This window comes from Ambystoma mexicanum, chromosome 2q, assembly GCF_040938575.1.
Source record: "Ambystoma mexicanum isolate Mex_15411 chromosome 2q, UKY_AmexF1_1, whole genome shotgun sequence".
NCBI classification, from domain to species: domain Eukaryota; kingdom Metazoa; phylum Chordata; class Amphibia; order Caudata; family Ambystomatidae; genus Ambystoma; species Ambystoma mexicanum.
In genome coordinates this window covers 1285553078-1285573164 of record NC_090924.1, presented here as the reverse complement: position 1 = coordinate 1285573164, position 20087 = coordinate 1285553078, and the positions used below count along the sequence as shown (strand labels likewise).

General features: G+C 47.5%; 1 protein-coding gene across 3 annotated transcripts in view; it reads left to right on the top strand.

Moving 5' to 3' along the window:
• DNAJC13 (DnaJ heat shock protein family (Hsp40) member C13) overlaps nt 1-20087 on the top strand; it is a 2820731-nt gene that overhangs the window by 1794848 nt on the left and 1005796 nt on the right. For all 3 annotated transcript variants that reach the window (XM_069648714.1, XM_069648713.1, XM_069648715.1), the window contains one exon: nt 3168-3322. In XM_069648714.1, the coding sequence (XP_069504815.1) occupies nt 3168-3322 (155 nt within the window). The remainder of the gene's footprint in view (nt 1-3167; nt 3323-20087) is intronic.

Below are 20087 nucleotides of genomic sequence, written 5' to 3'. Positions count from 1 at the left end.
AGTTTGAAAGTGAAACTGTGTTTTTTCTTTTACCGAGGATTCCCAGTCTGACGGGGAATATTCATGAGCATGTGAATCCATGCCAGACCCATGCTGGAGAACAGTAGTTACAGGTAAGTAACTTGTTCCATCTCCGTCCTTTAATGGACATCCTTCGAAAGCACAAGGTTTGCTTTTAATCATATTCTGAGGACACCCAGGTCTTTCTGAGACTGGGTGACGTCGAGGAGTCTTTAGTAAGGGTGAGTAATTGCACAAAGGAAGATAGTCCATGTATGTCCACTTATTGGCTCCAGCTCAACCAGACTAAAACCAGGGTTATTCTGTTCGGCCCAAAGCATCTGCTCCGTGTGAATAGATGTCCTCTGTCCCCTTATCTTCTGGGTTCAAAAATAAAGTATGCTTGCAGAATAAAGAATCTGGGCTGGATATGGCAGAGCAATCTGGGCTGTGTAGGACAATTTGGAGCCAAAGTACAGGCAGATTTGTATAACCTGGGCTGCTTCTGCAGGCTCTTCCTTATGTACCCAAGAAGGACCATGCGGCAGTAGTAGAAGCTCTGGTAAGTTCTAAGCTGGACTATTGAAATAGTCTATTGTCCGAGGGTCCTGCCAAACAAATGTCTCGGCCGCAGAAAGCTCAAAATGCAGCACTCAGACTGGTGTTTGCTGTTCAAAAGTCCTCCCCAATCTCAGGGCTCCGATGGTCGATCCACTTGTTGGCCGTGGAGGACATGATAAAATGTAAGATTGGGTGCATCATATTTAAATGCTTGAACAATCTAGCGCCTTCTTATCTGGTGGATAGGTTAAATGGCTATCAACCTTTATGGCTTTTAAGGTCTAAAGACCAATCTTGACTGATGATCCCCCTCGCCCCTCTGTGTATAGAGAGGGGACTGTAGATTCTCAGTATATGGACCAAGGCTTTGGAATAGTCTACCGCTAGAGATCAGGACAATGGAGTCGCTGCCTGGGTTCTGAAAGAAACTTAAGACCTTTTTGTTTAAATTCGTTTGATGTTGCCGGCTTAGATGCAGTCTTGTATTGTTGCGGGCAGGTGGGAGGGGTGCAAAAGTACAGTGGATAAAGTTTTTACATCTGCTCCTTGATACGGTTGGTTTCGTTATGGTAGCGCATTGCAAATCCCTCAATCAACCTCCAGAAATGCCTTCCGCCATTGAGACGTGGATGATTAGTGCATACCTAAAACACGGCCAGAACGGAATTTGAGCTCCCCTGCTGCACCATCAAACTGGAAACTATCCAAGTATGGCTGAATGAGATGTGGATGGTTTCACCCCTCGATTTGACACCTTTGCCAAATCCTTTGGGTTCATCGTGAACAGCAACATTTCTTTCAGAAGCACTTCAACAAGAAAGTGCAGACCGTGTGGTACCATATCATGCTTCACCGTAAGATTAAGTCCTTCATCAATCTCCGGACATCCACCACTTCATATAGGCTCTTGATTGCAAACCCCTTCTTGCTAAGCTCCCTGTGGTCCACTTTGCTCCCCTCAAAGCAGACCATTTCGCTGCAGCCTGCCTCATGGGTTTTCTCTATTAACTTACTGAGTGTGGCTGTGATTCCTTCTAACTTTAGAGTGGTAATATCATGACTGGTCTAACACTCCTTTTGGCCTCTCTGGAGTAGGATACCTTGTTTGGAATTGAAGGCCCCATGTATATACCCAGGATGTTTCTTCCACACCTGTCTATGTGAATTCCCTCCAAAGACTCTCGATTGCTGTTTCAAGACATTTGAGCCCAGCCTGGGCCTATAGCTATTACAGTAGATGAGGAACCTGTGGAAAGATGCTTCTGTATCTAGGAAGGGATTTGAATGTATAAGACAAAACCTTACTGAAGGTTATTTTCCTGCAGCATATAGCATTTGATTGATTGCGGTTCTTGGCCTTATGTGGCTTCACCAGACAGCACCTGGGTGTGGGGTGTTGACTAATACAGCTAGACCTATTGACGATGTCAGTACTTGTTTTTATGGGTTCCTTTTGGTGAACGGAGGGGAGGACTTCATGTGAGCTTTTAATTTCAGAGGTCACTGGGTGTCCGTTTTCATTAGTAGAGGTAGTTTGAGTGCTCAGGCATTCTAGGTCCATTGTCCCGGGAGGGGATAGCTCATCGGCAACGCGCTCGCCTTGGAAGCAAGACGACACAAAGCAACACCGGTTGAATCCCCGGATCCGCGCTTAGAAACCTCTGGGTATTTAAGCGCGTTATAAATACGCAACTACGACAAACAACTACGTAACTAAAAACAAGTCATTCCTGTAACAGCGCCTCGACGCCCGCAAGCTGTGTGAGCGCTTTAAAAATGCAAATAAATAAAATAAATAAATATGGAGGGACAGAAGGGAATTGAAACAATGATGCAACAATGATTATGTAGCCCTCAGTAATGGAGTATTGTATTTTATTAAAGTGGTTGCTGAGAATAAATGGCTAATGAATGAGGAAAGCATAGTGTTCATCTTCCCCAATTTGTGAACTAATGCCCAGAAGTGAGGCAGGCACTACAGAATATAAGGCCAGTTATTAAAGTTGTGAATTGAATCTCTGGTTTGACAGTGCATGTGGCAACTGTTAAGCTACAAGTGGAGACCCCAAAAGTGTAATGAACACTTTTGCAGGTGTGGTAGGGATGTTAAGGAGAAAACAGCAATGCGGTCAATGGTCTTACTGAAATGCTTTGTTAAATATCATTCTTGTGTGCGGTTGGATTTGGATGCTGACTAGAATTGCCATTATTTGAGGATTTTATTTCCAAAAGACCTTTCTCATTCATCCTCATCTCGGACTCCCTTTTGGCCTGCTTGCCCGACTGAATTTTTTTAAATGGGCCTATAGTTCATACTTATGAAAGACCAAGAAAATAAGAAAACTGCATTTTATTTACAAAATTGAATTTATTGATGTTTTCTCATTTAATGGGGCCCTTTTCTGTATTTAGTTTTCTCAATGTTAAATATAAATGTGAAAGAATATATAAAGGTGCCCTATGATTTGCCGAACAGCTCTGTGTTTGCACTATACACATTGAACTAAAGACACTTCACAATATCCATCAGCCCAAGATTGTCCTCGACTAGAAATTGTGGCAGTTTTGATAACCACTATTTCTCTTTTTTTTTTTTTTTTTTTTAGACGAAAGGACAAGACCTATGTCAGAGAAGTATACTTGGACACATCCTTCCTGAAGCTATGGTGTGCTATTTGGAAAATTATGACCCTGAGAAATTTTCAGAAATCTTTCTTGGGGAATTTGACACCCCAGAAGCAATATGGAGCAACGAAATGAGGTAAACCATTATTATGATCATACTAGCATCAGGAAACTGTATTGGGGGAAACACAGAGTGCTTGCTATACACATTGTACATTGAATGAGTAGGCTTTAACGCAAATCTCTCTGAAGGGGAGCAACCCAATCTGGTCGCTAGAAACCTGCGTAAAAAGCTGTCGGCAGATAATAATGGTAAAAGAGAAAGTGGAACGTAGGGTCGAAGTAGCTTACTCCTCCATTAATCTTCCTTTCATTGCAAACTTGTGTGAACTGTCGCCAATTTGTTGGTATTTAAAAGGTGTGTACTCTGAGAATCCAAGGGTGCATACATGTGGGAAAGATGTTCTTTTTGCAGATTTCCTTCTATTGACATCAATGAACCCCACAACATTCTGATTTTATTCAATTCCTGTCCTGACCTTTGGATGCAAGTAAAGCATCTTTGCTTGACTACTTTTGCTTAGCTCATCTGTATTGGGACCACTGGTCAGTTCCCATGGCTGTTACGGAAGCTATTCTTTTTGCACCTTTGTCTCCATAGATTCCTATCGGTCCCCCAGTCTTATTGATTATTTTTGAAACCTGCCCTGACTTTTTGAGATCAGTAAAGCCTTCTGCTTTATTTCCCTTGCCTACTTTGCTCATTCTTATGGGGAACAGACTAAGTACTGACTAAGACTGTCCGTACTGAGAGAATTTGTCTCTCTTTTGGAAATCTTGTAATAATTGCGCACCACACCTCAGTGAAGTGCACTTAGCATGCTTTATATCCTTTATAACTTTTCACCTGATGGCTTTTTGGTGACTTTGACGATGTGCCTAAGACAAGCTGGTGGCAGCCATGTGATTTTGACTGTTTTTGTAATATTTTCCTTTTGCACTTTTGAATTTACCCTGTGTGGCTACTATTCTAAAATGGATGCGACACAAGATTTTCACTTGTTCTTTGGCAATTTTGTCCTTTGGCCTTCTTCCTCCTTCTCAGGTCAGGAAGTACCATATATGGTAACCCCTTTCCCGGGCAAGTGGGCTTTGTGTGTGTGTGTGTGAGTGCCAGAGAAGGGGTCTGGGACTTTCTTGTCCCTGTCCACATCCTCTGGTGCCCGAAAGTCTGTTGCTGGATGGATGTGATGACCAGTAGTTGTCCAGGAATGGACAACCATAGGCTGTTTGAATATTGCAGATGCTTACAATTGTGCAGGCTTGGGCTAGACCCCAGCCTAAATCTAGGATAATATGTGGTCTCCAGCAGCTATTCAACAGGTCATCGTTGGAACCAAGACTTCTACGAAGAAGAGTATTCCGAAGACGGCCCCTGCAGCTGACAAGCATCAACAATAGTGATTGGCCCGGTGAAGCCCTGCTCCTCTGCCTGATCTCAGAAGACTCCCTTGTACTGGTGGGAACAACCAGGATCGACCCCTGCTCGTGGTTCCATACCTTGGAAGCCTCGGAAGTGTCCCTGGACCATCCAGCTGACTGTCCAACTCCCTTTTGGGTGACAGCGCTGTAGCAGACGCCATTTCAAGCAGAGCCGTGGGACTCTTCCCAATCTTTAGCATATGCCATAAAGCACATGTCCTTGAAATTTCAACCTTCTCACAACAGAGGTAGCTCAGGTGGGGCTACCTCTGTTTTCACCACTGGAAGATCTCCCGTCGCCTCCTGAACCTGCTGGCCTCCATTGTGACCAGCCTTCTGCAATCCCGTGAGGTGTTCTGAAGGGTCTGCACTGCCAAGGACTGCATCTTTTCATCATTTGGGCATCTTCTTCAATAAGTTGCCTGGAACCGTTTAGTGAGAACAGAAACCGGCTCCTGACATGTGAAAAGTGACCTATGTACCTGGGCTCCCCTCACCCAAGCCAAGTACAGAAGATCGGACCCCCAGCTAATTCCAGAAGACCTGCAGTGTCGCCTGGAAGGATCCAAGTCCGGGGAGGCGGGACATGCCCATTTCTGTCCCTGTCCCCCCCACCGTCTCTCATATGTTAACATTGGGTAGAAAGCCACTGTCCCTAAACTCTGTCTGGCCTGGCCTTTGGTTCTCAAGCCTGGGTCAAGGATCCAGTCCGAAGACTTAACTTTTAACAGGATAGAGTGGGGTACTTCCTTGTGATATTTATATTCTTATTGTTTTTTGAAAGGCCTAATAAATGGATTTTTATATATTACCTGACTAACTTTTAATGGTGGTGTTCTGTGTGGCTCATTGTAGCCTTGTACCATTCTTGCACGTTTCCTGAGTCTAAGCCTTGACTGCTCTTCCACATTACCTTGATTTGGTTTTGGCTAACCTCTGTCTTCCTTGTTCCCCATAAAAAGGGTGGCCTCCCAAAATCCTCCTCCCAGGGGCTGATGCTAGAAATCCATCTTAACAGCTACCATTGCAGGGGGACTCCTGCTTCTTTTGCAAGAATCCTGGATGGTTTTATGCAGCACACAAAATCTTAGAGAAGTGCTGCGGGTGTACTTTGTTCTTTTTCCTTTTTCTTTTAGTAACGTTTCTGTTACTTTTGTGCCCAAGACTGGTTGACCGAAGATATTTTTCAATTGGTTGCCTTTCTTCCTTAGATTTCTCATCAGATGGATATCCTCATCCAGCTCTGGTGCTCAGAAAATTCTTCATCGGGGGGCGTAATGGACCTCGACTCGATCGTCTATCTGTCTTGCTCTGTGCTTGATCGTTTGCTCTGGACGTGACATTGGGCATCGTATATATACTGCGTCACTACGCCCCTTACCTCAGTTCCTTTTTTCTGCGCACTCAACATGCTGCCCCACAAGAATATAGCGATTTACTCTCGAGTCCTGGACTCCATTCGATGATTTTTTTTCATCAAAACCTTGTTTTTATTTTTTTCCACAAGATGTCCGTGCCTCAGATTTTGGAGTTCAAGCATTTCGCTGACTGTGACTCCCAATATGTCGGTGACCGACCGACACAACTTCTGTGTGTGATGCCTCGGCCCGGGTTGCTACACAAAGGGGTGCAGGTCGTGTACAAAAATTCACCCAAAGTCTATTCGGAACAGGCATCCAAGCTTGCGATGGGCTTACCGCCTTTTTGAAATCTCCTGTGCGGTGGACATTTCGGTCCTCCGAGGCCGAAACGGAGGGGTTTACCCCTGAGAAGGAGAGTAGACATTGGTGCAAGACGATGAAGCGCTCTCACTCAGAGCCATTCTTCGTTATCCTCTCATAAAAAGAAAATGTCATCATCATCAACGTGACTCTGGTTCCTCGCCAGAACGAGGTTCGTCGTCGGCAGGACCGACAACTCGACAGGAGCGCAAGGAATTCAAATCGCAGATGCTTGCAATGTTTGTGAAGGTGACTGTGGGTGCAGGTGTACCCCCGAAACAGCAAGCCCTGATAAAGACTCCCTTGATGCCAGGTGAGCCTTTGTGCTTGGTGCCGAAGAAGGTGGTTCAGTCTATGAAACTTTGTCCTTCCCTCGATCCCTCTCGACGCTCCTTCAGCACCCAAAGTTCGGCCGACAGCCACCCCTTCGTTGAAGGATTAGCCATCAACGCCGACTATCAGCGATTGATCCTTCGTCCTGCTCTCCCGGACCGATTTCTTGGGCTCCATGGCACAGATCTTTGGTGCTTATGGCTGGGGTGATCATGGCAACGGCGACCCCATATATTCAGGGGCTGGTGAGTTTTTTATTTTGACGACCAGAGCTCAGGGGCTGAATGATGCCAGTGGGCTTGACACCCCCCTGGATGTGGAGTTAGAACATGCACCGCCATACATTCATGGCCATGCCAAATGTAGGTCTCTGGTAGAGTGATAGACACTCTGGGGCTGACTGCTTCCGCAGTTCCAGTCCAGGGGTATGAGTTAACCGATATATTGGTTGAAGGTCCCACTATGGAGAAACATATGCCATTGAATACGGCTGTAGCTGACCCAGTTGCCTCCTTGTGGCCCTGCTCTATTCCCCCAGCCAGCACCACTTTAACTGGCAAGTACAGGCCGGCAAGAAGGGATCAGTCCTTTTCGTCCTCTCAGCCTTCGCCGGAGCAATTAGTTGTACAGGCGCCCACATTTTCCAACAGGGCAACTTCATTCACCTCGAATCTGCCTCCTGACACTGAGGGCGAGAGAGTGGTTGCGGTTGCTAAGAGTTTCACCTTTCGCAGCATTGCGAAATGGTGAAAAGCCTTCAGGTCACTAATGTTTCATGTGGGTTTTCAAACTATTCCTTTGGCCACTGGAAGGCGATGGAGCACACAGCCCAGTATATACCTGAAGGGGAGCTGCAAGGTGGTTTTACACAGCTGGTGGGTGATGGGAAGGTGGTGAGGCTGTCACTGCAATCGGACCTGGACATGGCGGACTGCATTGGCCAGCTGATGGGGTCGGCTGCAGTATTTAAGAGACAGGCCTACCTATGCTTCTCAGGGTTTTCGCCTAATGTCCAGAATAGATTGCTGGACATGCCCTTTGACCGGGAATTCCTCTTTGGTCCAAAGGCCGATGACTCCCTGGAGAAGTTAAGGCAGGGGCATGCAAACATGAACAGAAGCTCCAGGAAGAACTGCAAGCCCTGCTGTTGAAGGGTGCCATGAAAGTGGTAACTTCTGTGCAGAGCTGGTCAGGCTGGTATTCACAGTATTTCCTGGTACCCAAGAAGGGAGGAGGCCTGCGTCCCATTTTGGACCTCACGGCCTCGGACAAGTTCCTGAGGAAACAAAAATTCAAGATGATGACATTGAGAGAAATTCTCCACGCTCTCGAGTTGCAAGACTGGCTTATGTCAATAGATCTTCAGGATGCTTACTTCCATGTCCTGATACGTCAAAAGCACAGGAAGTTCCTGAGGTTCCTCATAGGGGACAAGCACTATCAGTTCAAGGTGCTTCCCTTTGGGTTGACCTCTGCTCCAAGGGTCTTCACCAAGCTCATGGCAGTAGTCGCTGCTCACCTCAGGAGATACGGTGTCCACGTATTCCCATACTTGGATGACTGACTGATCTGAGGGAAGTTGGCAGAGCGTGTTTTGTCCCAGCTAGAGGACACCTGCTCACTGCTCCACAGGCTGTACGTCTCCCTGAACTTGCAACCTGACACCAGTCCAAAGACTCCAATTCATCTGAGCAGTCCTAGACACTCACGTTCCCACCCGAGGAGAGAGTGATCAGCATTGTAGGTGAGCAGCCTTTGGTCAGCGTTGGAAGCCAGGTGGCACATCAACAGGCTGGAGTTGCGTGCTATCTGTTTTGCCCTAAAAGCGCTCGCTCCATCCCTGAAGGGTAAGCATGTCCTGATCTTGACACAGTATAGTGTCCATGTACTATCTGAAAAAGCAAGGTGGCGTGCGCTCCCTCCCCCTCTGCAGAGAGGCGATCTAGCTGTGTTTCTGGCTGTTGGAGAACCAGATCTCAGTATCAGCAGTTCATCTGGCGGGGACAGAGAACGGATTGGTTATACTCTGAGCAGGCAGAGCATGGTCTTGCACAAGTGAGAAGTGTGCCCGGAAGTCCTGGAAGAGGTCTTCTCTCTCTGGGGTACCCCAGCGGCAGATCTGTTTGGCAGAAGTCCAACAGGAAGTGAAACCAGTTTTGCTCAAGGGAATGCCCTGCTAATGGTCACCTGGGGATGTTTCTCTAGTGGATTGGACCTTCTCTCTCCACTACACCCTTCCCTCTGATCCCAATAATTCCTTGGGTTTTAAGGAAGTTGAGGAGGTTTCAAGCAACCATGGTCTAGATCGCCCCGGATTGAGCGAGGAGGACATGGTACTAGGTCCTTCTGGATCTGACCACCTGCCCACCTCTCCGGTTGCCTAGATTGCCTAACCCAGTCGGAAGGTTGGGTGCCCCACCCGAACCTGGAGTCCCTCAACCTACATGCATGGCTCTGGAGAGGATGAGATCTGACTGGGACCTCTCTGGGGAGGTACTAAAGGTGTTGCTGGCTGCACGCAGACCATCTACAAGTTCCATGTATGCGTGCAGGTGGAGAAGATTTGAGGCATGGTGCAGGGAACGCAAGATTGACCCCATCTCTTGCCCCACCACTACAGTGATGGGGTTCCTTCTGTCACTGGTATCTGCAGGCCTTTAGATCACCACAGTCAGAGGATATTTGGTGGCTTTGTCTATGTTCAAGAGGTATCCGGATCAAGGTTCCTTTTTTATGATCCCGATTATGGCCCAATTCCTGAAGGGCCTTGTGAATACGTTTTCGCTGGTTCCTTTTGTTTTCCCAGATTGGGATTTTAATCTGCTTCTTACTTTCCTGATGGTGGCTCCCTTTGAGCCTTTGCACACTTGCTCTTTGCGGCTGCTTACGCTGAAGACAACTTTACTGGTTGCCATTACTTCTGCTAAAAGGGTCAGTGAGTTGCAGGCCCTTTGCAGTAAACCCCCTTTCTTACGGTTCTTTTGCAAGAAGGTTTTGCTTGAGGTAAGGCCGGGATTCCTTACAAAGGTGGTGTCAATGTCCCCTTTCGCAAGCTGTTGATCTGCCTGTATTTTACCCACCTCTGCACTCTTCTAAGGAAGAGGAGCGCTTCCATCAGTTGGATCCCGATAGGGCTGTATGTTTTTATGTGGCAAGAACGGCGGAATATAAGAAAACTGATCAGTTATCTGTAGCCTATTCCTTAGCCAGAAAGGGTCTGGCTGTTACCAAGCAAACACTTTACCGATGGATCATCTTATGCACTGCGGAATGTTACCAATCCGCCTGCAGGGAACTTCCTTCTGGCATCAGAGCCCACTCAAACAGAGGGGTCTCTGCATCTACAGCCTTGAAACAGGGGTTCCAGTTGGGGACATTGCCCATGCGGCAACTTGACCTCACTCCATACTTTTACAAGGCACTGTAGCCTGGACGTCGCACGTGGGTCAGACACACTCTTTGATAGGGCAGTGCTGCAAAACCTTTTGCTATGAGCTTTCTGCTCCCTCAATTGTTCCACTGCTTTGGGAGTGTATCTGATGAGGAATCTGCTGGAGAAAGGCAATCCATTTAAGGAGACATGTGTCACCGTAATATTCTTTCTATGGATTCTTCTCCCGCAGATTCCTCATCACCCCTCCCTTCCATCCCCGCTCAGAAGGTGTTAGCAGTTGGTGCATGCCTACTTCTGGTGAGGGGACACTTGGTGATGGCCCTAGAGTGTTTTTCTGTCTAGCGAGCTGCATGTCTTTATTAGTCTCTGGTTTAAAAAAAGACAAAAAACTTTTTTGATAAGAGGAAAGATTTTCTACTAAGTCTAGTGGCGCCCTGATGCCTGCAGGATTTCGGCGCCTTACAAACAAAAAATAAATAAATAAAAATCCCTATGGGAGCTTTACTTGTTAACGTTCTATTGGCTTTTTGGCCTTCTTCTCTCGTTATTTCCCTCTGCAACAGTCGAGCTCAGGGGTAAAAAGGTGGGAACTGAGGGTAAGGGTCATAGTGACGCAGTATATATACGATGCCCAACGTCACGTCCAGAGCAGACTATGGAGCACCGAGCAAGACGGATAGACAGCCGAGTCGCTGTCCACTACAACCCCTGTCGAAGAGTTTTCTGAGCAGCAGAGCTAGATGAATATATCTATCTGATGAGGATTCTGCAGAAGAATCCATAGAAAGAACATTACGGTGAGTAATTTCTCCTTCTGCCGTGTTTTTTGTTTTTCCCATCTGCACTTCTGTGTTTTTTACCACATGCTGTCATTTTGAGTACCATAAATCAAAATGCCAGTGCCACTTGTTTTGTACCCGGTCCTTTGGCCACCTTGTCCATTGACCTTCCTGCCCTCTCAAGTCAGGAAATGTCATATAAGGTAAGCCCTTTCCAGGCAAAACATAGTTGCCTTGGGCAAAGTGGCAGTGTGAGCATCTGGCCAGATGTGGGCTCTGGGTCTAATTCATATCCACACTCAGGATGACTGTATGTCTGTGGTTGGGTAGAAATGGGACTAGAGGTGTCTGTTATTGGAGACCCTTGCCACTAGTGGGTATGGCGCGGCCCTGGCTTGAATTTGGGATAACAGGAGTCATCCTGCAGCCATTCTTCAGATCATTGTTTGGAGCCAAGAACTCCATCAAGAGTTGCAACCTGCTTAAGACCAGAGTATGCCTGTTAAAGATATGATGTCCAGCGTTGCCTCCAGCCAAGTCCTGTTGAAGTCCTGGCTCTTTGAACTGATGATCTGAAAATTCTGGTCAGTGGTTTGATCCTTGGGCTGGTGGGACCAATTAATTCCAACCTCTGCATGAAGAACCTGCACTAAGAAGCCTTCGCAAGAGTTCCGGAACCATCATATTTAACTTTAGCCTGCTTTGTAACTAGATGGGAAAGTGAATGTTAGCATGTGGCACACTTAGATGTCATCCTCAACTTTAGCCCTCATTGCATCTAAATGGAATATGAATGTTAGCATTTGCCACACTTAGATGTCATCCTTAACTTTAGCTTCCGTCACATCTAGACAGGATTGTGAATGTTAGCATGTGCCACACTTGGATGTCATCCTCAAATTTAGCCCTCATCGCATCTAGATAGAAATATGAATGTTAGCATGTGCACACTTGAATGAAAGTGTGAGTGATGACAAGTGCCACATTTGGATGGAATAAAGAATGATAGCGGGCATCACACCTAGACACAATTGCAAGGACAGCAATACTAACTAACCAATCCACTAACAACTTTAGCCCTCTGCATACACCTCTCAAACTCCAACCAACCACAAGCCTAAACACAGCAATCCGCACAAACTTCACTACATGGCAACAACAAAACAAACCACACATAGACCTGCACAACAGCACACACCAACTACCGACCGCAAAACACCCCACGCCCAGCCAACGTACCCACTGGGCTGAGGCTGCCAACAGCACATCACTGCTCTCTTGCACTTTTCCAGCTCATTTCCACTAACTCGCCCCCCCTTCTCCCTTTTTCAGAGCCGCCAGAGCGCTAGGGGACCACTCCAGTGGTGATAGCGCGCGGTACGAATGTCCATTAACATTAACATGTGGGCTGACGAGCCTCCTCCAGGGCATCTCCGGTGCACCAAGCCTTCTTCTGGTTTTCAGTTTGGAACTTTGCAGGTTGCAAGCTTGTGGCCCATGGCCTGTCCTCCCGCAGCTGCTGCGCACTACTACGGAAAGGGGTCTTGCTGGAGCAGTTTCTTTTGTCTTTCTCCATGCGAGTCCCCTGCTGCTGCCTGATCATGGTGTTCTTTGCTACGGCCTGCTTGAATCAAGTCCTGGGTGGGGACTCCTGTCATGAAACCTGCCGTTGTCTTCATCTTGAGGTGCCTGGGTCGTCTAGCTGTAAGTTATCTGGAACTGTCTTGTCAGAGAGGGAACCTCTGCCTAGCCGGACACAATCCTGTCACCTGAAAACTACCACTGCGACCACAGCCGCTGGACCCTCTGCAATGGAACCAATGATTGAAGTAAGTGTACCCAGCAAATGTGGCCCTTACGTGGTGGTGTCTAGTGGAATCTGAGTAAGGGGGGAAGCTTGCATAACACTTTCCACCCCTACCTCCTTTAATAGGATGGTATGGGTGTAAAGTTTTCACCCTAACTTTCACCTGCCTGCTCATGATTGGTGGAGTTCTGGCCAATGATATGCCCCCCCCCTGGGCTTCCCTTAAAGTGGTGGGATTGAGGATAGGCACCCTTATCCTTTGAACTCCACTTTACTGCTAGAACATTTTACCTACCTGTTGGCTTTGCCAGTACTCATTTCAATGGATTGCGTTCTCCCGCAGATTCCTTGTCTTAATAGATATTCCCATACAGCATCAGCAGGGGGCGTAGTTCAGCTCAGCGTCGTTCCTTGACCTCTGCGTGCCTCCACCACGCCACTCCTCGTCTCGGGATGTAACGTTGTTGGTACATATATCACTTTGTTACGCCTCCACATGTCGGTTCCTTTTTTTCTGCTCATTTGACACACTGTTCGGAATGCAACCTTTTCTTGACTGAAAAGATTTGTAATTTTAACATGGCCATGTTTGGCCCTAAGCACTCTAGTTTTACACACTGCAAGGACTACAGCTTGAAGATGTCCATCATGGACCCAAACAGCATTTGTGTTGGTGCCTTGGAGTGAAACGTGATGTCAAGCAGTGTGGCTCCTGCCAGCATATGAACCCGAAGACGCTCAGGGAACGATAGTCGAAGTTAGGGCCCGGACGTCCCTCTTCAGAATCTTCAGCTTGATCGGCCACCAAATCATCAAATCCTCAGACCCCGATACTGCAGGAATAAGGACAGCTATTGCAAAAATGTAAATCAAAGTAAATAAATTGTTGCGTGGAGCGAGTCCCACCGTTCGTCCTCTTCATCCTCCAACAAGAAAGAGGAAACGTAAGGTCAGGCTTGACTCTGATTCGTCAGATGCACTGGGTAGGTCATACCAGACTAAGAGGTGCCCAGAGAGTCATTTGAGGCATTCAGAACACAAAAGCTCCAATTGTTCTAGAAATCCATGGCCGGTACGGCTCTGGCCTTGATGTTGCAGGCAGTTCAGACACTGGTTGCACCCAGAGATTCAGGTGTCAAGTTTGCCTCATCAGGTCTCACGCCCTAAACCCTCTGGAAGCAGTAACCCTTCCGTCATTTTGAGGCCCCATCGTGGTGGTTCCTTTGACGATGGATCAGAGTTTCCTACCCGATTATAGGTAGAGTTCTTTGAGACCATGAGGACCAGTTTTGGTAAAGGAGACCTGGTCCTCTTTTGGGATCTATTAGATGGGAGGAATAGGAGACATGTGTCGACTTCTTTACAGATCAGGCTGATCTCCTAGTCTTTGCTGAGGGGCTGATTGAAGCAAGCAGACACGACACTTCACCTGCAGCAAGCTTTTTTAATATAGGAAGACCATTGAGAGGGTGATAATGGATGTGTTAGGCAGAAACCTGTGCAGTTCCCTTAGGGACCACTGCAAAAGGCTTAGGACTACAGGTGTTGGCAGTAAACCCAATTGGTAGCAGTCTGTACCACCCAGATTTACCTGGTAGCTGTGGCTGAGCAGCCAGACTTCTCTCAAGAAGAGTTAGACAGTATATAGAGTATACAAGATGGGTACCAAAATACAGTAGCACAAGCAAACACTGCCCAGAGCTTTGGTATCAAGTATATAATTATTTATTTAAAGACACACTTAGAAACACTCTAGCACTATTATTGTAAGCAAGTTCAAAAACACAGTCACTATTAATATATATACATCCCTTATTCCTTATTAGACAAGTCTTCGTTAACACCACTTATTTCCAGATAGAGGTGAGCGCTTAACTAAAGATGGCACTCCAATAAGTTAAGAAAAAAGGGAGGGAAAAGGCAGAAATTAGGAACAGCACACAACACAATACTTTAGAAGCAATCAGCAAGGCAGGAAAGTCAGTCTACTTGTGAGCAAAATGTTCAGAGGCCAGGCTCCCTCTTGGAGAGAGTAGAACACCATTGTGCCCAAGATGACAGTTTAAAAGGCTTGGAAAGTCTTGCAGAGAGTTTAAAAAGGAATCAGTTCAGCTCAGAAAAGTTCAGTTAGCCAGCCTAGGGTCAACCCAAGTGGTAAGTTGAGGATTTACGACACACCCCACACAGACCGTTGCGAGGGAGGCCAGGTGGACACAGTACCTTGAAAGTGGAGAGGATCCTCCAGTGGGGGCAGTTGTACCTGGCAGTGGGTGCAAGTCGCGGCGTCGTCCAGAGGAAGAGAAGATCTCGACGTGGAGGAAAGCTGAAGGTCGTTGCAATGCCGGGGAAGAAACCAGCCGCGGAGTTCTCTGGTTTAAAAGGTACTACCCTTTTATTCGCTGTAGTGGTAAAACGTGGTATCTCGGTTGCCGGGGTGCTTGGCACAGGCAAGGCGGCCACGAGATGATCCGGGAAGGCGAAAAGGCGGGCAAACTGGTTTTCCCCACCAGTCAAAGGAAGAAGACTCTTTGGGATGAAGATCTCCTCTGTCGTTGGAAGAAGTGGTGAGTCGATTCAGCAGGGCTCCACCGGTGGTGTCGTCGTTGCAGGTCGGCTCAGCTTCTCCCTCTTCGGATTCTTTGGTCCTGTGGCGACGTCTGAAGTCCCAGTCCCCAAAGCCCTGCTTTTATGCAGAAAACCCCCATTCATCAGTCCTAGCTGTCATTCAAACATGCTAAGTGGTGAGCCGGGCGGCTCACCACTGGGCCAATCACACAAGAGTGCGACTTCAGTTGCCGAGGCAACTCAGTCCAGGGTGCCTAAACCCCCTCCCACACCCCCTGTGGTACCCAGACAGAGTGGCACCACTTTGGAGGGCTTCTGTGCAGAAGCACGCCAAAATTGGAACATAGGGCTCAACTTCAGGTTGGAGTCACAGAAGCGAACACAAACGCCATTTTGGAACCGAGTTCTGGCAAAAAATACCAACCGGTGAATTAATATTAAATAAATAAACCAGCCGTATGTTTGAGGCTATGTTAAAAAGTATTAGCCTCGAACATGGGAAAATCCCTTAGGAATATATTCACGGTCCAATATAAAAAGTAGTATCCACTGCCACCAGCCAAAACTCACTCAGGGGGGACTGAACAGTGCCCCCTCGAACGTCCACAATATGATGGTTTGTACTGGTTCTGTTCACAATTTAGGACTAGTAAAGCCAATGGTGACTTTACATTCCCTGGGAGACAGTAGTCAGTCCCAGGGTACGGAGTCTATGTTTGGGGGGTCACTATGACACCCCTGTGTTACGGCACGGAGGGTGTTGTGTAACACACATACCAAAAACACATGAAGCCCTATGGAGTAAAAGACCCCATAGCCCATAAAACACATTACAAAGTCAAAGGATATCTCAAATCATGTCTAAGAGTGGGAGAAAAAGAGTCTCACTCTTAGCAGGAGAAAAAAAATAAACCCCAAAAATCCAGCAAAGCTGCGGGGGACTCACTAGGTTTGGGAAATTAGCCTTAACAGAGAATTCTCCCTAACAATGTGTGCCTGGGGGCCTTGCCAAATCGCTTGAGTCTTCAAACTGACATGCTCGACAAAGGGTTTTACTGTTTTATCAGTCTTCTCAGATCACTTTGGGGCTTTATGGCAGCGACCATGTTCTACGCCAGCAGTTGACGCTGAGCTGACTAAACACAAATACAAGCCGTTCAGGGAGGACTTGCCCTCACTACCCATGGTGGCACTGGTGGTCCAGACTGCCACCGTTAGTTCACGGCCCACATATTAAACCTCAAATCTACCGATGGACAGGTAGTCCAAGAAAAACGATGCTCTGGGTAAGAAAATAATCACATCAGGGAGTATGACACTGAAGGAAATGAATGCCAGTTGTGCTTTTTCCAAGTACTCAAATGTACTTTGAAAGACGATAGCAGAGGCAGAAGACCATCTTCCAGCAGGAGAGATAAGAGATGGATTCCTGGACATGGTCCATGATCGGACGGTCGTCGTCTGCCAAGACCTCCAGACAGCTCTCAATACCGCAGGCTGTTTGCCATTCCATGGGGAAGTCTACGGTGCTCAGTAGGGCAGTGTACTTCCATGGTTCATGTTTTTCCCAAATGTACAAGCTAAATTGCTTGAAATGGCCTTTCATAGCGAGCAGCTCTTTGGGCCGAAGTCTGGAGCAAGCTTCCAAGGATTCATCAAAGTGCCTAGGCCTTGCGGTGCAGTAACCCACAAACAATCTTTTGCTGTTGGGTCTAGAGGTGGGGGTTAGATGCGTATGTCCCTTTCTGAAGAAAGGCTTAGCTGCTGCAGGCCAAACAGGCCCTATCTCATGTCCCACCACCACAGTGATGGAATTTCTCCTTTCATTCGTCTCTTCGGGCCTGCAGATCAGCACGGTCAAAGGCTATGTGGCAGCCTTATAACTGTTTGAGGTCACTGGATCAAGGTTCTTTCTTTGCCAACCCAGTGATAGCCCAATTTCTGAAAGGCCTTGTAAATTTGTATTTGTATTTATTGATTTATAAAGCGCCTTACACCAAGGCGCTATACAGTGGAACAACTTAATACATAAAAACAAACAATATAACGGTGGAAGCAAAATTACAATATGAATCATTCAACAAAACAGTGAAAAGAGCTATTAACTGAAGGGGAAAGGGGGAATAGGAGTGGGACTGGGTAGGGGGTGAGTGGGTGGTGATGAGTTGGAGGAGGGAAAGGGAAGGGAGAGAGAGAGGGGAGGTTGGAGAGGGGAACGAGATAGTTCAGGGGAAAGAATAGGGGGAAGGGATGCAGAGGGGGGAGGGGGTTTCAAGGAGGAGAATGGAGGTGGAGAGATTTAAAGGAAGTGCGAAATGAGGAGAAGGTAGGGGTGGAGCGGATTGCGAGAGGAAGGGAGTTCCTGTGCAGAGGCGCTAGGAGTTGGAAGGAGCCGAAACGGGAGGGGGCACAGGGGGATGGGAGGTACAGTGAGAAGGAAATGGTCAGCGGATCGAAGGGAACGGGAGGGGGAGTAGAAAGAGAGAAGAGAGGAGAGATGAGGGGGAGCGAGACCATGGAGGGATTTGAAGACAAGGCATAGAAAGTGAAATTTAAGTTGGGAATGAAATTGGAGCCAGCCAAGTTAAGATAGCGAAGTAGAGATGGAGTCACGGGAGGTGAGACATAGAGTACGAACAGCAGAGTGGTAGATGGATTGAAGGGGGGCAAGATGAGATGTAGGTAGTCCAAAGAGTAGGAAAGAGCAATAGAAGAGGCGAGAGAAGATGAGGGAGGAGATTAAGAGTTTGGTAGCATGGAAAGTGAGGGAGGGACGGATTTTGAGAATATTGAAGAGGTGGTAGGGACAGGTGCGAGAAGTGAGGGAAATATGTTCGGAGAAGGAGAGAGAGGAGTCAAAGAGAACACCTAAATTAAGAGCTTGGAGAGAGATGGGGAGATTAGAGGGAGGAAAGTGAATGAATGGGGGAGGAGAGGGAGGTGGAAGAGAGTTGGAGGGAAAGAATAGGACTTCGGTCTTGTCAGTGTTGAGAGAGAAAGCGGGAGGACATCCAGTTCTTAATGGCAGTAAGACAGGAAGAGAGTTTTTGGTTAAGGTCAGTTGAGAAGGAGGAGAAAGAGAGAAAGAGTTGAGTGTCATTGGCATAGAAGTGGTGGGAGATGCCAAACGAGGAGATAACCGGGGCAATGAGGGAGGTGTAAAGCGAGAAGAGGAAAGGATCAAGCATTGATCCTTGGGGTACTCCGTAATCACGAGGATAGGTAGGAGAGGTCCGGCCGCCCCAGGATACAGTAAAGGAGCAGAAAGAGAGGTAAGAGGATAACCAGTTGAGAACAGAGCCTTTGAACCCGATGGAGGAAAGAGTGTGTAGAAGGGGGGGATGATCGACAGTGTCAAAGGCTGCGGAGAGATTGAGGAGAATAAGGATAGAGGATTGCTTGGCATGGTGAGCAGAGAGGAGGGAGTTAAGGATGGAGGTGAGAGCAGTTTCAGTGGAATGTTTGGGACGGAAGACCGATTAGGAGGGTGGTAGGAGAGAGAAAGTAGTGACAAAAAATGAGAGCTGAGAGTAGGCAAGGCACTCGAGAAGCTTAGAGAGGAATGGGAGAAGAGAGATAGGTCTGAAGTTAGAGGTGAGAAGTGGATCAGCAGAAGGTTTCTTCAGAATAGGAATAATCGTAGCATTCTTGAACACAGAGGGAAAGGTTGTTGAGGAGCGGCAGATGTTGAAGGAGGAGGTAAGGTAGGGGATAAGAAGAGGGTAAATCTTAGGGATAAGAAGGGACGGGAGAGGGTCAGTATGGGCAGACGTGGGGTGGGCTTTGGATAGAAGGGCAGAGACTTCGGTAGGGGAGACGGGGGAGAAGATGGACATGGAGGATGGGGGAGGGGACTGGAGGGGTGAGGAGGAGAGGGGAAGTCAGAGGGGGTGTTGATTTTTTGCCGGAGGATTTGAATTTTGGAGGAGATGTTAGCGAAGTCAGAAGGAGAGAGTGTGGAATTGGAGGAGGGATCAGGAGTGGGAGGAGAGAGAAGTTGAGAGAGAGTTTGGAAGATGCGGCGAGGGTTGGTGGCTTGAGATTGGAGTAGGTTAGAGTAGTAGGAGGATTTAGCCGAGGCAAGAACAGAGTTGTAGAGTGCGTGGTAAGAGAAGTAAGAGGTTTGGTTAGAAAGTGAGGGAGTTTTGAGCCATAGTCTCTCCAGACGTCGGCAAAGGCGCCGCATAGAGAGGAGATGAGGAGTAAGCCAAGGTGAGCGGGTTTCCGGGTTGGACGGAAGAGAGAAAGGGGGTAAAGTTGATGAAGGGCGGAGAAGATAGAGGAGGAAAGGGAGGATAGAGCATCATTCGCAGATAATAAAGAAGTCTTGGAGAGTTGGAAGAGAAAAAGAGCAAGTGTCAATAAAGAGGGTAGGGTCGAAGTTACGCAAGTCACGCCGTGAGTAGATTGGAGGGGAGGGTTTAGCAGCAGAGGAGTGTGGGAGACGAGAAAGGGAGAAAGAGAGTAAGACGTGATCGGAGAGATAGGCAGGAAGAGAAGAGACTGGGGAAGAGGGGTAGGAAGAATTGAAGATGAGGTCAAGGGTGGAGCCAGAGGAGTGAGTGGGGGGAGGAAGGAAGGGGGAAAAGGAGGTAGGAGTCAAGGATGGAGAAGAGGGGAGAGGATTGAGGGGGAGAAGGAAGGTGAAGATTAAAGTCGCCAAGCACTGATAGAGGAGAGGGGGAGGGAGAGATAAGCGAGAGGAGGTGATCAAGGTCTTCATAGAAGGAAGAGGGAGGGCCAGGGGGACGATAGATGATCAGGAAGGAAATAGGGTGGGGGAGGAGAAAGATTTGTAAAGGAATTCAAAGGAAGGGAAA